The sequence below is a fragment of the Ctenopharyngodon idella genome, chromosome 3 (assembly GCF_019924925.1).
Source record: "Ctenopharyngodon idella isolate HZGC_01 chromosome 3, HZGC01, whole genome shotgun sequence".
NCBI lineage: Eukaryota > Metazoa > Chordata > Actinopteri > Cypriniformes > Xenocyprididae > Ctenopharyngodon > Ctenopharyngodon idella.
Window position 1 is genome coordinate 12,110,453 of NC_067222.1, and position 16,358 is coordinate 12,126,810.

The 16,358-nt window shown below is 36.8% G+C and overlaps 2 protein-coding genes across 4 annotated transcripts; both read right to left on the reverse strand.

Annotated features, from left to right (window-relative positions):
* Positions 1-54: 54 nt before the first annotated feature.
* On the reverse strand, positions 55-5,272 carry LOC127509951 (zinc-binding protein A33-like). Its single transcript, XM_051889360.1, has 6 exons — positions 4,431-5,272; positions 4,190-4,285; positions 3,725-3,955; positions 3,636-3,658; positions 3,436-3,554; positions 55-1,991 (listed from the first exon to the last, which is right to left on the reverse strand). Exons 1-6 carry the CDS (start codon positions 4,818-4,820, stop codon positions 1,495-1,497), a joined length of 1,356 nt encoding a protein of 451 aa, XP_051745320.1. The 5' UTR covers positions 4,821-5,272; the 3' UTR covers positions 55-1,494.
* A 304-nt stretch (positions 5,273-5,576) lies between these two features.
* On the reverse strand, positions 5,577-15,949 carry LOC127509949 (zinc-binding protein A33-like). Of its 3 annotated transcripts, XM_051889356.1 has the most exons (6): positions 15,194-15,949; positions 11,699-11,794; positions 10,647-10,877; positions 10,550-10,572; positions 10,350-10,468; positions 5,577-7,850 (listed from the first exon to the last, which is right to left on the reverse strand). In XM_051889356.1, exons 1-6 carry the CDS (start codon positions 15,578-15,580, stop codon positions 7,348-7,350), a joined length of 1,359 nt encoding a protein of 452 aa, XP_051745316.1. In that variant the 5' UTR covers positions 15,581-15,949; the 3' UTR covers positions 5,577-7,347. The 3 variants fall into 3 exon arrangements, with proteins under 3 accessions (XP_051745316.1, XP_051745317.1, XP_051745318.1); XM_051889357.1 differs by lacking the exon at positions 11,699-11,794; XM_051889358.1 differs by lacking the exon at positions 11,699-11,794 and having other exon boundaries at positions 10,550-10,877; positions 15,194-15,420.
* Between the last annotated feature and the right edge of the window lie 409 nt (positions 15,950-16,358).

Consider the following 16,358-nt stretch of genomic DNA (forward strand, 5'->3'; position numbering starts at 1 on the left):
AGCGCACACGGAATAATTGAGTATACAGGTGCATCTCAATACATTAGAATGTCGTGGAAAAGTTCATTTATTTCAGTAATTCAACTCAAATTGTGGAACTCGTGTATTAAATAAACTCAATGCACACAGACTGAAGTACTTTAAGTCTTTGGTTCTTTTAATTGTGATGATTTTGGCTCACATTTAACAAAAACCCACCATTTCACTCAATAAATTAGAATACTTCATAAGATCAATAAAAAAGGATATTTTAAACAGAAATGTCATGCTTCTGAAAAGTATGTTCATTTCTATGCACTCAATACGTGGTTGGGCCTCCTTTTGCATGAATTACTGCATCAATGCAGCGTGGCATGGGTGATTTTAACACAAGGAACCGTGTTCACTCACATTTGAAAACACCCATGTCGCTTTTCTCCTCCGTGTTCGATTATGACATATCATCTCCCGGTAGAAAAGTGGGCGGGAGCAGTAGGCCATCCAGGGATTTCTCGCCTAATGTTTTATGAATGCTGAGGATTTGAACATACTACTCTTTTCATGTACTTCATGTTTTCTCCTACTGTATAGCAGGTAGGTATGCATATTCGAACGCATTTGTATATGTGCATCCAAATCTTGTGGGAAATAATACACCACCCATGTATTTATAAATACTGAGGAATCTGACATATTATTCGTTCACCTACTGCTTTTTACCTACTTTATAGTAGGGAAATATGTGGATTCGAACGCAGCCCATGAGAGGACACCATTAGGACGCCTCCTGTTGGCAAGCTACCACTGATTTTGCTGTTTAACATCCAGCCTTAAGCCAATTTTAAGCTACAAAGTTAATATTTAAAGTATTTATAAATTTATGTTCGAAGAATGTTGTTCAAATGTTTTCTGGTAACATTATAAAAACATTTATCAAATACTAATGACAATATGTAGTGATTTCCTGAACACTGTTTTGAAAGTGTTTAATTCTAACACTTGTATAACCTTTCCATTAATTTAAGAGAAAAGTTAGGAACAGCTAGCTACAAAACAGGCTACAAAACTTGTTGTGAAATGTTCTCAAAATGTTCTTTTAAAACAGCACACACAGTCTTATTCATTTGAAGTTAGTTGTCATTCTAATGTTTTTCTCCTAACATTGAGGAAATTTAAAAAATCTTCTACAATGTATAAATAATGTTTGTGTGGTAACCTTTACATAACACTGAACAAACGGTCTATTATGTTACTGGAAGAACTTTTCAGAACATTAGACAAAGTTATGAGAATGTTCCCTGTGTAGCCCCTCTAGTTCGCACCTGCCCGCTCCAAGCGGGACGTGAACCCGGGCCCGTCAGCATGGAAGGTGGGCGCTCTAACAAGAAGGCTGAAGACCGCTGTCTCCAGCGTCAGTCACTAGAACACCTCTTGAGTTCAGGGGAGTGAGATTTACACACCCCCTACTAGCTTACGCCTGTTAACCGGGAAGATCCAGACCTACAGGAGTAACATTTACTGACTACTGAACGCTAAGATCCTCAGAGAGGGATAACAACTAAAGAATGGAAAGAGTGTGTGAGTGAAGGTGGTTGTGAATGTGTGTAGATGTGTGTTAGTTACAGGATCAGAGAATGACACCGTTCCTCTGTCATAGTCCAGATACACTCTAACACGATCAAGCTTTTGTTTAATACGAGAGCCAAATGGTTCAGACAGTCCTTCCTGTTCATACTCCACACTCCAGACATCAGTGTTAAAGCAACGACGCCCCTTCCTTTGGTTTGATGCTGTAGTTACTCCAAGAATCCAGCAGAAACTCTCTTTAACCTCCACATCCCAGCAGTGTGTTCCTGAGTTAAACCCCTCTGAACCCAGAACACAGGGATACCAGTCGAATCTCTCTGGATTATCAGGAACAAGTTGATTGATCCTGCTGTTTCTCACACTGGTCAGATCATCAGACAGGACAAGATCTGGATGAGCTGTGTTTGGATCCAGAATCAAAGGAGCTGATGAGACACAATCAACAGATGCTATTTATTTATTTATCTGTTTGTGACATGAAGAACCTTTAGATCTCTCCACCCTCCATCATTTCCACTGTATGTGTGAGAGCTCTGGGGCCTCATTTATAACCGTTGCGTACGCACAAAACAGGCCCTGAAAGAGGCGTACGCCAGTTCCTACGCATAAGTTGTGATTTATAAAAACAAACCTGACGGGAAAATTTGCGCACCTCCACGCAAACTCTGACCCATGCGTATGAACATTTTGGAGACAGAGCAGTTTGGCGACACCGAAGGTGAGCTGAAGGACTCACGGCAGATGAAGGAAAACCACTTTAAATCCTCATTTTGAGTCCGAATCATAAATACAGTGCATGTTCACTATAACAGTTTACATAAATAAAATAATGATTTAAACTCGTGTATTTGATATACACATTTACATTAATATTACACTTTCACTAATGGCGATAAGCATTGAAATTACATTACACAGAAGTTAAACAAAACTGATATGAATTTAGATAGTAGATGTGCTACTTTCGATCACTTTTTCTGTGACATGCTGTTTTAATGACAGCGAGGAGCGCTAGGAGCACAATAATTCCTCTTTAAACTAAACTGCAGATGTTATGACCAAATATTTTAGTGAGAACAATGATCAGTGATGCTCTTAACTTCGATATTATGGAAGACACTGCTGGATTTGGTGGTCGAACGGTCCATTGTCCAGTTTGAATAGGTCCAATGATAATAGCTTACTGTACAACCGCAGCTGCAGGAGGTGCTGATGTCGCGTGAAGGCATCTTCAAACAATTACCACTGTATTTGAAAGATACAACTTGAAGAAAACGGTAAGATTTGCGTATTTCCTTTTTAAAATACTTTGTCAGTGACGCGCCGAGACAGACAATTGTATTTACACTGCAATAAATAAGTAGGCCTATCTGTTTCCACTAAAAACAGCCTAAACATCCTAAAGGATATGTTCAACTTATCAGTAAAACTGCAATATATTTATTCTAAAACATAAAGAGGATATTGGAGGATTTTTTTTATCGTATTTATTAATGTGTATTTCACAAATGGCATTTATAGTCTGTATCGAATATTTACCAATGTCTTGTACCTTTGACGGTGTTAACCATAGTGTCACGAGGACAGGAATATGCATAAAAATAATATGCAGATGAGGTTATGCATAGTAAAACTAGGCGTTGTAAGCTCCATATATGGTGATTTCAGGGAGGAGACAGGGTGGAGATGCACGTACGCACAATCTTCCGCTGACTGTGATTTATAAAGGGATTTGTGCGCAGGTTCTGGCGTGCACATGGTTTTATAAATCTGAAAACTTTTGTGTGTACACAGAATCGTACAGTTTTAGGATGAAATCTATGGAAAGTTTTATAAATGAGGCCCCTGATCTTCTGCAGTTAGACTCACTGTTTTGGACGATGTCCTGCATCTTCTTCCAGACTCTGAACGGCAGGTTGCCCAAGTAACGTGGCACATTAATCAAAGCTCCAGAAGCCATCTGTGGATCCGGCTGTGAGCTCTTGACTCTGGAAGAACATTCAGGAGTCAGAACTGCAGTGGCTTTGGATCAGAACCAGAGAGACCAGAGACAGGAGCAGATCACTCACCTTTCCATTGAGACTGGAAACTTCTGCAGAACAAACACACCATTTATCATCAAGAACTCAATCAATCAATCAATGATCTGAAATCAGACCTTCAGAAAGCAGACGTCATTGTCTTTCATCATCTCCTCCATGTCTTTGATTGTGTGTGAAAGAGCTGAGATGTGTCTGTTCATCTCCTCCAGCTTCTCCTTCATCATCTGCTTCTTCTGCTCCTCTTCCTCCCTCAGTGCAGTGATTGTAGCTTCTTCTTCATCTCTGAGAAACTGATGAAGCTTGTCAAACTGCTGTTTAATCTGACGCTCTGTGTGCTCAGCTTGAGACTGAAATCAAAACACATTCACCTTCGGTCATCTCAATTGTCTTATTCTGGAGACATCTCATCACGCTGCCTGTGGTCGGCCAAACTGTCAGTTGACATCAAAATGCGGAAGGTGATTACTAGCCATAAAACGTAGTAATAATCTGCGTTCTCATGTATGTACCCCCGAGTAGAACGTAAGTAGTTGTGCAAGTAAGTTGTTCTAATGAAATTTGTCAAAAGAATCAGTCCTTACCTTGATGTGATGAACTGTTTTTTCAAACACTCCTTTAACTTTTTCTTTGTGTATAAGTTTCTCTTGTAAGGATTTAAGCAGTGTATTGATCTCCTCCTAGAAATTAAAGTGAAAATCAGATATTTCTGTGAAATGTTCATATATGTAATGCACAATATGTGCAAAATGGTACGGATAAATTTGTATATATTTATGATATACAACTATAAGTTTTTATCCTCAGATATAAATATGTCCTTACCTTATATGATGAAGCCACTTCACTGATGGGTCTGAATTTATGATTGTCGTGTTGTTGTGAAGTAAAGCACACTACACACGCAGGCTGTTTGTCCTCCAGACAGAAGAGTTTGAGTTTCTCACTGTGTAAACTGCAGATCTCCTCAGATGAACGCCTTTCATTTCTCTCCTTCAGGAACGACTCACACACATTTTTTAATGCAAGATTACATGGAGGTTCAGCATGTGAGGATATTCTCTTGCAGACAGGACACTCATGAGTTCCCTTGGTTCTCCAGAACTGTTGAAGACACTCTTTACAGACACTGTGACTACATGATAAAATAACAGGATTCTTGAAGATTTCACAGCACATGGGACAAGAAAGTTCTTCTTCAGATAGTGAATACATTGTCAATGTTTGAGCTCCAGCAATCTAAGATTACACTTTCTGAATGATGGTTTCAAAAATTAATCAACATGAGAATCACAAAGATCTTCTGTCTCTTCTTGAAAGTGTTACTTCTCCACTGATTGCAGATTATTTTATGATTTTGTCGACACTAAGAGGCAGAAAGGAGAAATAAGACAGTCACTTCCTGGTAAGTGATGTAAGAGGGTGGAGCTTCTGCATCTTTTTCATCTTGTCTCGTGTTTAACTCTTATTCTGCCTTATTTGATGTTGGATGGTGATTTGAAATATTAACGATTATCTATTATAGGACATCTGATCTTTCAGTACATGGATACATATGACATCTTTATAATATCTTTATAAATCTCTATTTTTGTTCCCAGATTGAAGAGTGATCAACCCTCCAGCTTGCCACATTTCTATAAAGAGCTTCAACCCGTATGCAAAGAAAATATATTTCCTTATATATGAATGATCAATATATTAAATGATTTAACAGTATATTGAAAATATACAGAATAATATATTGTGTTAATATATTACAATATAAGGAATTGCCACTTTTCATTTATTGAAGAATATGACAACATATTTACTTTTATATTCAGCAATACACTTCATAACATATAGATATACATGTGATAAGATATGGTACTATATGTGTATAAATATATTGAACATATATTTACTCATGCAGTATAGACACACACACACACACATAACCAGACAGTAACCTTATCTTAATGCCTGAGATATAGTTGAGAGAATTTTGACCTGTTTTATTTGTCAGAAACAGCATCCCAGCGGTCAACAGTTAATTTTCACATTTAGGAGGTAAACAGTTACTTTCCTGGATCGAAGTTCAAATTGATTTGTTCTAAACAAGTTTGTAGGCATCAGATTGTAACATATGCAGGTTTTAGGAAGCCTCTGTTGGTCATAGCAATGTTCAGCAAACTGCTAAAACTTCAACTGTTGCATGTTCCTCAGTTTCAACTTCGTCTCAAGTAGATGTTTTAGAGGACCAAATGAATCCCCAGCATTAATCTACTTGTTCCAATTCTTCCTATGAGAACAATCATTCAGGGCTTACTAAAGATTCAACTGAAGAATCATAGGAGATTTAGAGTTCTGACCTTCTCTCCATGCATTCATCAACACCTCCCCATCCCCCTCCCTCCTCCACGATCTGTGTAGAGGATGTGTTTCGGGTCTTCCGGAAACAGCTGGCCCGTATCCTCACACAAATCTTCAACAGATCACTAGAGCTATGAGAAGTCCCTTCCTGCTTCAAATGCTCCACCATCATCCCCATCTCCAATAAACCCAAAATCACAGGACTGAAAGACCTGTTGCTTTGACGTCTGTGGTCAAGAAGTCATTTGAGAGACTGGCGTTGGCCCACCTGAAGGACATCACTGGACCCTTGTCATTCTGTCTCTGCCATGGACGCTTCTGTCACCAAGACAAATTCTTCATAAGTGTAAATATACAATAAAACTCATTCTGATTCTGATATAGATAATGAGTGATCAGTGATGTAAACAGAGTTCAATTCTGCAGGAAAGCAGCTTTAAAAAGAAAACAGTGTCATTGTTCAGCTAAGGTCAGTTCATTGTTGATTCAGTTCTGTTGTAAATATCATCAATTTTGAAATGAGTTCAATATAAAACAGCTCTACAGAAAACATGTCATCCAGCTAAGTTCAGTTCTCATCCAATATTTTCAAATCAATGACACTTTTTAAAAAAATAAATAAATAAATAAATCCATCCTCCAGCCGAGAAACATTAGGATGGAGAGCAAATCCTTTTTTAGCTGAAATGTTTCGTATTATTGTTGACTGTCATGTTTGTAATGTATCCACTGACGTTTTGAGTCAGTTGCTCAATTTTACCTCTAGATGTCAGTAAAGCCACACTGTCTCACTGCTCACCCAAGCAAGTTGAGAATTAGTTTGAACAAAAAAAAAAAAAAAAAAAACCCAAAAACAAATATTCAGGGTTCCCACTCATTCCGACCAAGTAATGTTTCTAAAAGCAATATGAGAGTGTGAGTGGTATTGCAGTGCTGGATATCAGTCATGTGATCATCACGGTCCAATTACAGCCACCGTACTGATGTTCAGATCAAGAGCACTCTTATGCCAAGTTCGCACTGCATGATTTTCAAAGTCATCAGATCACTGTTCTTTTCACACTGCACAACTAAATGGCATAGCATTCAGTCGCTGATGTGTGCACACTGCACGATGGATCGCGACAGGGGGTTTCAACAGGAAGAATTCCTTTACAATATGAAGAATTGCTGACAACTCTGTCTGGTCTGCAAACTACGTTTCACAACCAAACCAAACACACGCGATAAGTGATAAGGAAATAATTAAAAATTATAGCCAATCCAAATCCAGATCCAAATTTGCAGTGAAAGGGATTTTGCAAAAATCTGTTGGCGTGTGAATTCAGCATTACTCATGTGATATGGATTAAATATTGGAAAAATGATAAAAGAAGGATTAAAACATTTACTGACTATTCAAATGTAAGATCCTAAGAGTGAAAATAGTGTAACAACAAAAGAATGGAAAGAGTGTGTGAGTGAAGGTGGTTGTGAATGTGTGTAGATGTGTGTTAGTTACAGGATCAGAGAACGACACCGTTCCTCTGTCATAGTCCAGATACACTCTCACACAATCAAGCTGCTGAAAAACACGAAAGCCAGTCCGTTCAGACAGGCTGTACCGATCAAACCACACGCTCCAGACATCAGTGTTATAGAAATCACGTCCCTTCCTCTGGTTTGATGCTGTAGTTACTCCAAGACTCCAGTCTGAACTCTCTTTAACTTCCACATCCCAGCAGTGTGTTCCTGAGTTAAACCCCTCTGAACCCAGAACACAGGGATCCCAGTCGAATCTCTCTGGATTATCAGGAACAGGTTGGTTGTTCCAGTTCAATTTCAAACTTGTCAGATCATCAGACAGGACAAGATCTGGATGAGCCGTGTTTGGATCCAGAATCACAGGAGCTGATGAGACACAATCAACAGATGCTCTTATTTTGTTGTTCATATAATGATCAAATGATAAATAAACTGTTCACAGATTATTATAAATGATGACACTCATCCTGTTGATCAAACACATAAGACATTTTTCTCTGATCATGGTCAATGGCTTCATTTACATGCATACAAATAATCCGTTTGTAATCATATTGATGGTCAATTGGACTGAAATGCCTTCATGTAGACACCTCAAATCAATCTGAATGAAATTTTGAATGCTTGAAAGGGCTGGTGTAGACCTGAAATAATCTGATACACTGGAAAAAAAAATAGCATGTAAACACTTGAAAATTACTTTTTGCTATCAGATTCAAAAATACCCTGTGTACATGCAATGCGTATGTTTACATATGTTTACATCTTATGAACGTGTGTACATCTTCTTACAAACTGTTTTTTTTCTTAATTAATTAGTTTACTGACTTGAAAATCTTTTTTATTTAACCTTTTTGTGCATAGAGATCACTACAATGGACAGCTATTTCAAAAAGCATTTTCTTGCATATGACTCCTGCAGGTAAAAAAAAAAAAAAATGTAGCATCAAGCAATATCTAATGAGTCATATCACAGTTAAATTTCCCAAGTATTTATTTTAGATTGGGAGAAAATTCCACTATAGTGGACATTGTGCATCAATAGCTATATTTCAGTTACAATTCATACAATTCACATTGCAGCATGTAATCAAAAAGTAATTTGAGTACATAATGCATGTTGCTTGTAATGCATTACTTTACTCGTAACATTAAAAAGTAATCTGATTACGTTATCCATGTTACTTGTAATGCGTTACTTTATTCCTTACATCAATAAAGTAATCTGATTACGTTATCCATGTTACTTGTAATGCGTTACTTTATTCCATACATCAAAAAAGTAATCTGATTACGTTATCCATGTTACTTGTAATGTGTTACTTTATTCCATACATCAAAAAAGTAATCCGATTACGTTATCCATGTTACTTGTAATGTGTTACTTTATTCCATACATCAAAAAAGTAATCCGATTACGTTATCCATGTTACTTGTAATGTGTTACTTTATTCCTTACATCAAAAAAGTAATCTGATTACGTTATCCATGTTACTTGTAATGCGTTACTTTATTCCATACATCAAAAAAGTAATCCGATTACGTTATCCATGTTACTTGTAATGTGTTACTTTATTCCTTACATCAAAAAAGTAATCTGATTACGTTATCCATGTTACTTGTAATGTGTTACTTTATTCCTTACATCAAAAAAGTAATCTGATTACGTTATCCATGTTACTTGTAATGCGTTACTTTATTCCATACATCAAAAAAGTAATCCGATTACGTTATCCATGTTACTTGTAATGTGTTACTTTATTCCTTACATCAAAAAAGTAATCTGATTACGTTATCCATGTTACTTGTAATGCGTTACTTTATTCCATACATCAAAAAAGTAATCTGATTACATTATCCATGTTACTTGTAATGCATTACTTTACTCCATTCATCAAAAAGTAATCTGATTACATTATGTATGTTACTTGTAATCCGTTACCCCCAACACTGCTCATTTCAGATGAGATTGAAAAAACCTGAGGTTTTCTCAGAGCTATGGTAGAAATGTGTCCATCTTGAACATAATGAGAATTATCAGCTAATAAAGGTAAATCGCCATACTCTGGTACACTGGAGGGAGCATCTGAGTAGGGTTTCCACAGTTTTTCCTTGACAGGTTGTAGAGATCTCTGATATCAGAACATGAGGATGTGATTCCATCAAAAATACCCGAAGTTCAACTTGTATGAATTTCAATTGCGTTTTCAATATTTAGCATTTATATTTTACATAATTTTACAATAGTTTGTCAAATACACACAATTTTACTGTGTTATTACAGTAATCAATACTTTAATACACTATCTTTTCAGTTTAAACCATAAATGCATGCGGTCCACTCAAATCATCTGGAAATCTCTTTGAAAAATATGTTTTTAAAAAATTACATTTCAAAGCTTGTTTTTCATGCCCAAAGAGCAATAAAAACACATAGGGAAAAAGTGTTAACCCATAACCCTCATAACCCTTCATAACCAGTGAGTTTTTCTAACCCTCAAGATTTATTGTTTTCCCAGTGTTTCCCACAGGATTATATGAGACTGTGGTGGGTGGATAACCTCTAGGGTTATCCGTGGGCATGACACTGACGTTAAACGGTGTCGCTGTCAGCCAGTTTACGTCACTTCTGAGTTCCTACTGGCGGTGAAAATCAAAGTTCCTTTGATGCGAACGCAACCATGAAAATGTCGCTAGGAGAAATGTAGTTCTTAGGGGACCACCCTGATGGCTAATTCCTATAACTGCATTCCTATAACAATGCTGAGCGAAAGCCCCTCATCTTTCAGTTTGTGTCATAAAGAACTTTTAACTCTCCACCCATCTGTATGTGTAACAGCACAGATCTTCTGCAGTTAGACTCACTGTTTTGGGCGATGTCCTGCATCTTCTTCCAGACTCTGAACGGCAGGTTGCCCAAGTAACGTGGCACATTAATCAAAGCTCCAGAAGCCATCTGTGGATCCGGCTGTGAGCTCTGGACTCTGGAAGAACATTCAGGAGTCAGAACTGCAGTGGCTTTGGATCAGAACCAGAGAGACCAGAGACAGGAGCAGATCACTCACCTTTCCTTTGAGACTGGAAACTTCTGTAGAACAAACACACCATTTATCATCAAGAACTCAATCAATCAATCAATCAATCAATGATCTGAAATCAGACCTTCAGAAAGCAGACGTCATTGTCTTTCATCATCTCCTCCATGTCTTTGATTGTGTGTGAAAGAGCTGAGATGTGTCTGTTCATCTCCTCCAGCTTCTCCATCATCATCTGCTTCTTCTGCTCCTCTTCCTCCCTCAGTGCAGTGATTGTAGCTTCTTCTTCATCTCTGAGAAACTGATGAAGCTTCTCAAACTGCTGTTTAATATGATGCTCTGTGTGCTCAGCTTGAAACTGAAATCAAAACACATTCACCTCAATCATCTAAAACTGATTCTGGATTCTAGAGCAGCATGAAGAGTGAGTGGGTAAATGTGGGCTACAACTTTAACTTTCTGAAGTACTAGTACTGTAGCATTAGCAGTAGCAGCACGCACTACTATGCTTTCACATTTGTCGCATTTGCAGTTTGCATCAGGTCTGTGGCTGTATACCACAAACACAACATTTACTTATTTTAATTTCAGATAAAAAGTTGTTACTGAACATGTCTTTCAGCATTGTGATTCTCTTTGTACATAGGCTACACTCTTTCATAGATGTCACGTTTATACATTTAAACATTTTCTTCAATTCATTACTTTATATTTTTATAGAGTAAAACTTTAGATTTATATATTATGTTGCTCAAGGAAGTGGCAAAACATTTAAACATAGACTATATGTTAAAATCACAAACATCTTAAGCCCTTGAGTGTCACCGGCCCACCGGAAGGCCGCTACTGTCAATAATTTCTCTAGTCTGAGTCCTACGCACCTATCTATTACCCACAGGGAATAGAAAAAAAAAATAGAAAATTTCTAAATTTTAATTTCATAGACTTCAAAGAGTAAACTATGGAATAATAAATTGACCTTATGTAATTATCTATTAGGAACTTATATAATTATATTAAATGAATACATGCATTCAGCATTTCTACTCAACAGTTTTCTGTGTGTGCATTATTCCAGCCAGTAAAGGAACATGAAATTGTCAGACAAACCAATGCATCTGTTCTAATATCAAATGTCGAAAAACAAACAAACAAAACAAAAAACAAAACAATCCTCACCATGATGTGATGAACTGTTTTTTCAAACTCTCTTTTAATGTTTTCTTTGTGTTGAAGTTTCTCTTGAAAGGACTTCAGTGCTGTATTGAGCTCCTCCTAGAATTTAAAGGAGACCTATTATATAAAATTCACTTTTACATAGTGTTTGAACATAAATGACCAACAATGGTCCTTAATAAATCAGAAACAGTTCTGGAAACAAGCTGGTTCCAGTTTTCTGGCTAATGTTAGGGTTGGGTATCGAGAACCAGTTCCAAAATTACAAGAACCGGGGATTCAATAAGACACATGCATTTCAATTCTGCTTAATGATTCCTGTGTTTGCATTTTAATGTGATTTTAAACCAGTGGTCTCAAACTCAGTTCTGGAAGGGCTACTGCCCTGCAGAGTTTAGCTCCAACCCTAATTGAACACACCTGATCCAGCTAATAAAGGTCTTCAGGGTTACAAGAAACTTCCAGGAGCTGAGTTTAAGACACTTTTTTAAACCACTTTTTTGACACTTTTTTAAACCACTGAAGCGCAAGAAGATCCAAAAGAGAACTTGCGCAATGTTTTCTGTGCTGTGCTAACGACTTTGCAAATGAGCGTCAGTGAAAGACAGGATTTGCACAAAAGTTAATTCTCAAAGATGGAACAATACCAACTGTTAGTGATCCAATTTCAGATCTAGGACGCCTAATTATATTTTGTGAAAGTTTGCAAATCGCCTTGCAGAATGTGCTTGTTAGCAAGTTGTACAGCTAATCTTCCGATTTGAACATAAGGCTGAACACCGTTACTGACTGTCTTAGACATGATGGTTGTGTTCGACTTGAAGCAGTGAAACACAGACCAATCAGCAATAATTTCAACTGCTGATTCTTTTTTACCCTTTTTTCTAATTTAATGAGTATATTCTCAGAAAAAAATGGTACAAATGCTGTCACTGAGTGGTACCCTTTCAAAAGGTTATAATATATACCATTTAGGTACAACATATTGCTGTTATATACAATTATATTGCTGTCTATGGATGAGTCATATACCTCTTGGATTTCATCAAAAATATCTTAATTTGTGTTCTGAAGATGAACGAAGGTCTTACTGATGTAGAACGGTATAAGGGTGAGTAATTAATGACAGAATTTTCATTTTTGGGTGAACTAACCCTTTAAATTAACAGTGGTTTGTGAATGTTGATACTTTAATAACAAATAATTTAATCGGCATTTATGCTGAGATCTTTAGCTTGTGGCCAGGTAACACGTAACTTAAAACTATTTCATGGAAATTTCATGGATGTAGCCTACTAGTTCTCACCGACACGCTTGTTGTGTTTCCTAGGGTTTTGACATGTTTTATAGACTCTGTATTGATTCTTATTGGTTTCTTAATTGCCCCCCACCCCACAGCACCCTAACCTAAAACATCTTCCTGTGCCCCTGGTACAAAGCCTTAATTGTTTACATAATGAATAATAATTTAGCAACCAAAATGTTACATATATAGCTTCTATAATAAATAAAACTTTTATTTCAGGGATTGTCTCCGATTACTGTCAACACGCTGTAGTTCAGCCCTTACTGAAAAAAGAAAATCTGGATAATAGCGTTCTCTGCATCCATAGACCAATTTCTAAACTTCCATTTCTGGCCAAGATTTTAGAGAAAAGTGTTCTTATTCAACTGGAGTCTTTCCTTGATGAAAATGATATTTGTGAAGTATTTCAGTCAGGTTTTAAGAAGCATCATAGCACAGAAACAGCATTATTAAAGGTTTTTAATGATATTTTTTGGCAACCGATCAAGGGAATATGACTGCACTTTTTAGATCTCACAGCAGCATTTGACACAATTGACCATCATATACTCATCTCACGACATGAAACGTGCTGGCATCTCTGGAAATGCCTTAAATTGGTTTAAATCCTATTTGTAATAGAAGTTTCTCTGTTGGTATGGGTGAGTGTACATCAGCTTCATCACCTTTATCGTGTGGTATTCCTCAAGGGTCTGTGTTAGCACCGCTTATCTTTTCTCTTTATATGCTCCCATTAGGTTCAATTCTACACAAATACAGTGTGTCCTTTCACTGCTACGCAGATGATACACAATTGCATGTACCATTTAAGTCAAATGATTCCACTGTCATGGAAAGATTGTTGGCTTGTCTGAATGATGTCAAGGCATGGATGTCTATAAATTTTTTGAGGCTAAATGAATCGAAAACAGAATTGATTATTTTTGGTCCTTCTGAACTTGATAACGCAGTTTAAATTAAGCTGGGTCTCCTGAGCCCCTTTAGGAAACATCATGTAAAAAATTTGGGGATGACTTGCGATAGCGCACTAAAATTTGACAAGCAGATAAATGAAATTGTCAGAACGAGTTTTTTCAAATTGAGGATGATCTCTAAGATTAACCCGTTTTTATCCCAGAAAGATTTAGAAAAAGTTATTCATGCGTTTATCGTCTCAAGATTAGATTACTGCAATTCGGTATATTATGGTGCTCAAAATAAAGTCTTAGACAGACCCTGGTGTTAAAGTCATTGCACTGGCTGCCTGTTTCTTTAAGGATTAATTTTAAAATTTTATTACTTGTATTTAAATCTCTACATGGCTTAGCTCCATCTTATATTGCTGATCTAATTCAGGAACAAAAGCCAATAAGATCCCTACGATCTCAATCACAGAAACTTCTTGTTGTTCCTCGGTCTAAGATGAAATCCAGAGGGGACCACGCGTTTGCGGTCGCTGCCCCTAAATTATGGAACAGCCTGCCGTTATATATTAGGGACGCAGTTTAAAAGCCACTTGAAAACATATTTTTTTATGATAGCGTTCGATCATAGATAAGTGCAGAGGTTGCTAGTATCATATATGCCTCTTCTGATCTTAGTTAAGATGTATTTTGTCTTTTTAAGGTTTCTTTTTGTATTAATTATATAATTATATGAATGTGTTCCTTTTTTTAAAAAAATTGTCTTCTGCTCATAGTGTTACTCTTTGTACAGCACTATGGTCAACGTTGTTGTTTTATTCAGTGCTTTATAAATAAATTTGAATTTCAATTTGAACTGACATGTAAATATAGAAACATATATGGATGTTTTTGGAGATCTCCAGTATGCAGCTATATCTACTTGGGAATATCTGAAGCATGAGCCATAAAGGCTCCACCCTCTTCTAGAAAAGGGAGAAGCAGCAGCTCATTTGCATTTAAAGATACACATGGAAACTGCGTGTTTTGCTCCCACCCAAACGGGCATTTAGGGCATGCTATAATAAATGATCTGATGTGTATTTTGAGCTGAAAGTTCACATACACACTCTGGGGACACCTGAGACTTATATTACGTCTTGTAAAAAGGGACATAGTTTCTCTTAAAGTAAAAATCTGTAAGACGCCAGAGATTTCTGTCATATGTTCATGTATGTAATACATGGTATGAGCAAAATGGTGACATTTATTTATGACAAGCTTTAATCCTCAAATATAAATATGTCTTACCTTATATGATGAAACCACTTCACTGATGGGTCTGAATTTATGATTGTCGTGTTGTTGTGAAGTAAAGCACACTACACACGCAGGCTGTTTGTCCTCCAGACAGAAGAGTTTGAGTTTCTCACTGTGTAAACTGCAGATCTCCTCAGATGAATGTCTCTCATTTCTCTCCTTCAGGAACGACTCACACAAGTTTTTTAACGCCAGATTAATTGGAGGTTGATGTTTTGATGCTCTCCTGCAGACAGGACACTCCTGAGTTTTCTTTGTTCTCCAGAACTGCTTAAGACAATCTTTACAGAAACTGTGACTACATGATAAAATAACAGGAACATTGAAGATTTCATGACACACGGGACAAATATAATCATATTTAGCTGGTGAATCCATTTTCACTGTTTAAGCTCCAGCAATCTTTTACTTTCACTTTCTGAATGATGGTTTCACAAATAAACAACAACAAGAATCACAAAGATCTACAGTCTGTTTCAGAAACAAACGTTTCATAAATCTTCTTGAAAGCGTTTTTCGTCATTCTCCATTGATCGCGGATTTGTTATTGCTTTTGTAGAGACATGAAAGACTCAGTTTTGCAGAACGGAAAAATAATGAGACAGTCTCTTCCTGGTGAGGTATGTAAAGGGGCGGAGTTTCTGGTCACGTGGGTGTGTTAAAACAGTTCAGAATACAGGCCTTCTTCAGGTTATGTGAACAAAATGCGTTCAAAATTAACTTGAATCAAACTCTCGTTTAATGCTAGAAAACTTTGAGTCAGACGAAACAGAAAAGTGACAGAACATAATAATAAAAAAGACAAGATATTTTAGCACTGAACACTGAAGTAGTTTGAATGCTATTAATGTGTATGTGTATTTGTGATTCTCTGTCAAAAACGTGCATGTTCACTTATACTGTGTGTGTGTGTGTGTGTGTGTGTGTGTGTGCAATAGCAAGACATTTTCTTTCAAGATGCATATATGAAAATAATGACTATATAGTAGACTGGAGAATATTATATATTATCTATGAGTAGACGCCTATGACTGCTAATAATAAAAATAAAAATAATATAAACCTTAGGACACCATACAGACTTTATCAAAGAATTTGCTGACTTTCTATCGGAGTTAGTACTAACTGCAGATAAAGTCCTTGTTGTTAGTGATTT

Coding starts and splice junctions, on each gene's coding strand:
- LOC127509951 (XM_051889360.1), bottom strand. CDS start 4,820: ATGTATTCACTATCTGAAGAAGAACTTTCTTGTCCCATGTGCTGTGAA. Junction 3,956..4,189: donor AAACAGTTCATCACATCAAG/GTAAGGACTGAT, acceptor TTTTGATTTCAG/TCTCAAGCTGAGCACACAGA. Junction 1,992..3,435: donor GCAGGACATCGTCCAAAACA/GTGAGTCTAACT, acceptor GTGTCTCATCAG/CTCCTTTGATTCTGGATCCA.
- LOC127509949 (XM_051889356.1), bottom strand. CDS start 15,580: ATGGATTCACCAGCTAAATATGATTATATTTGTCCCGTGTGTCATGAA. Junction 10,573..10,646: donor ATGACGTCTGCTTTCTGAAG/GTCTGATTTCAG, acceptor TTTGTTCTACAG/AAGTTTCCAGTCTCAAAGGA. Junction 10,469..10,549: donor TTTCCAGTCTCAAAGGAAAG/GTGAGTGATCTG, acceptor ATGTTCTTCCAG/AGTCCAGAGCTCACAGCCGG.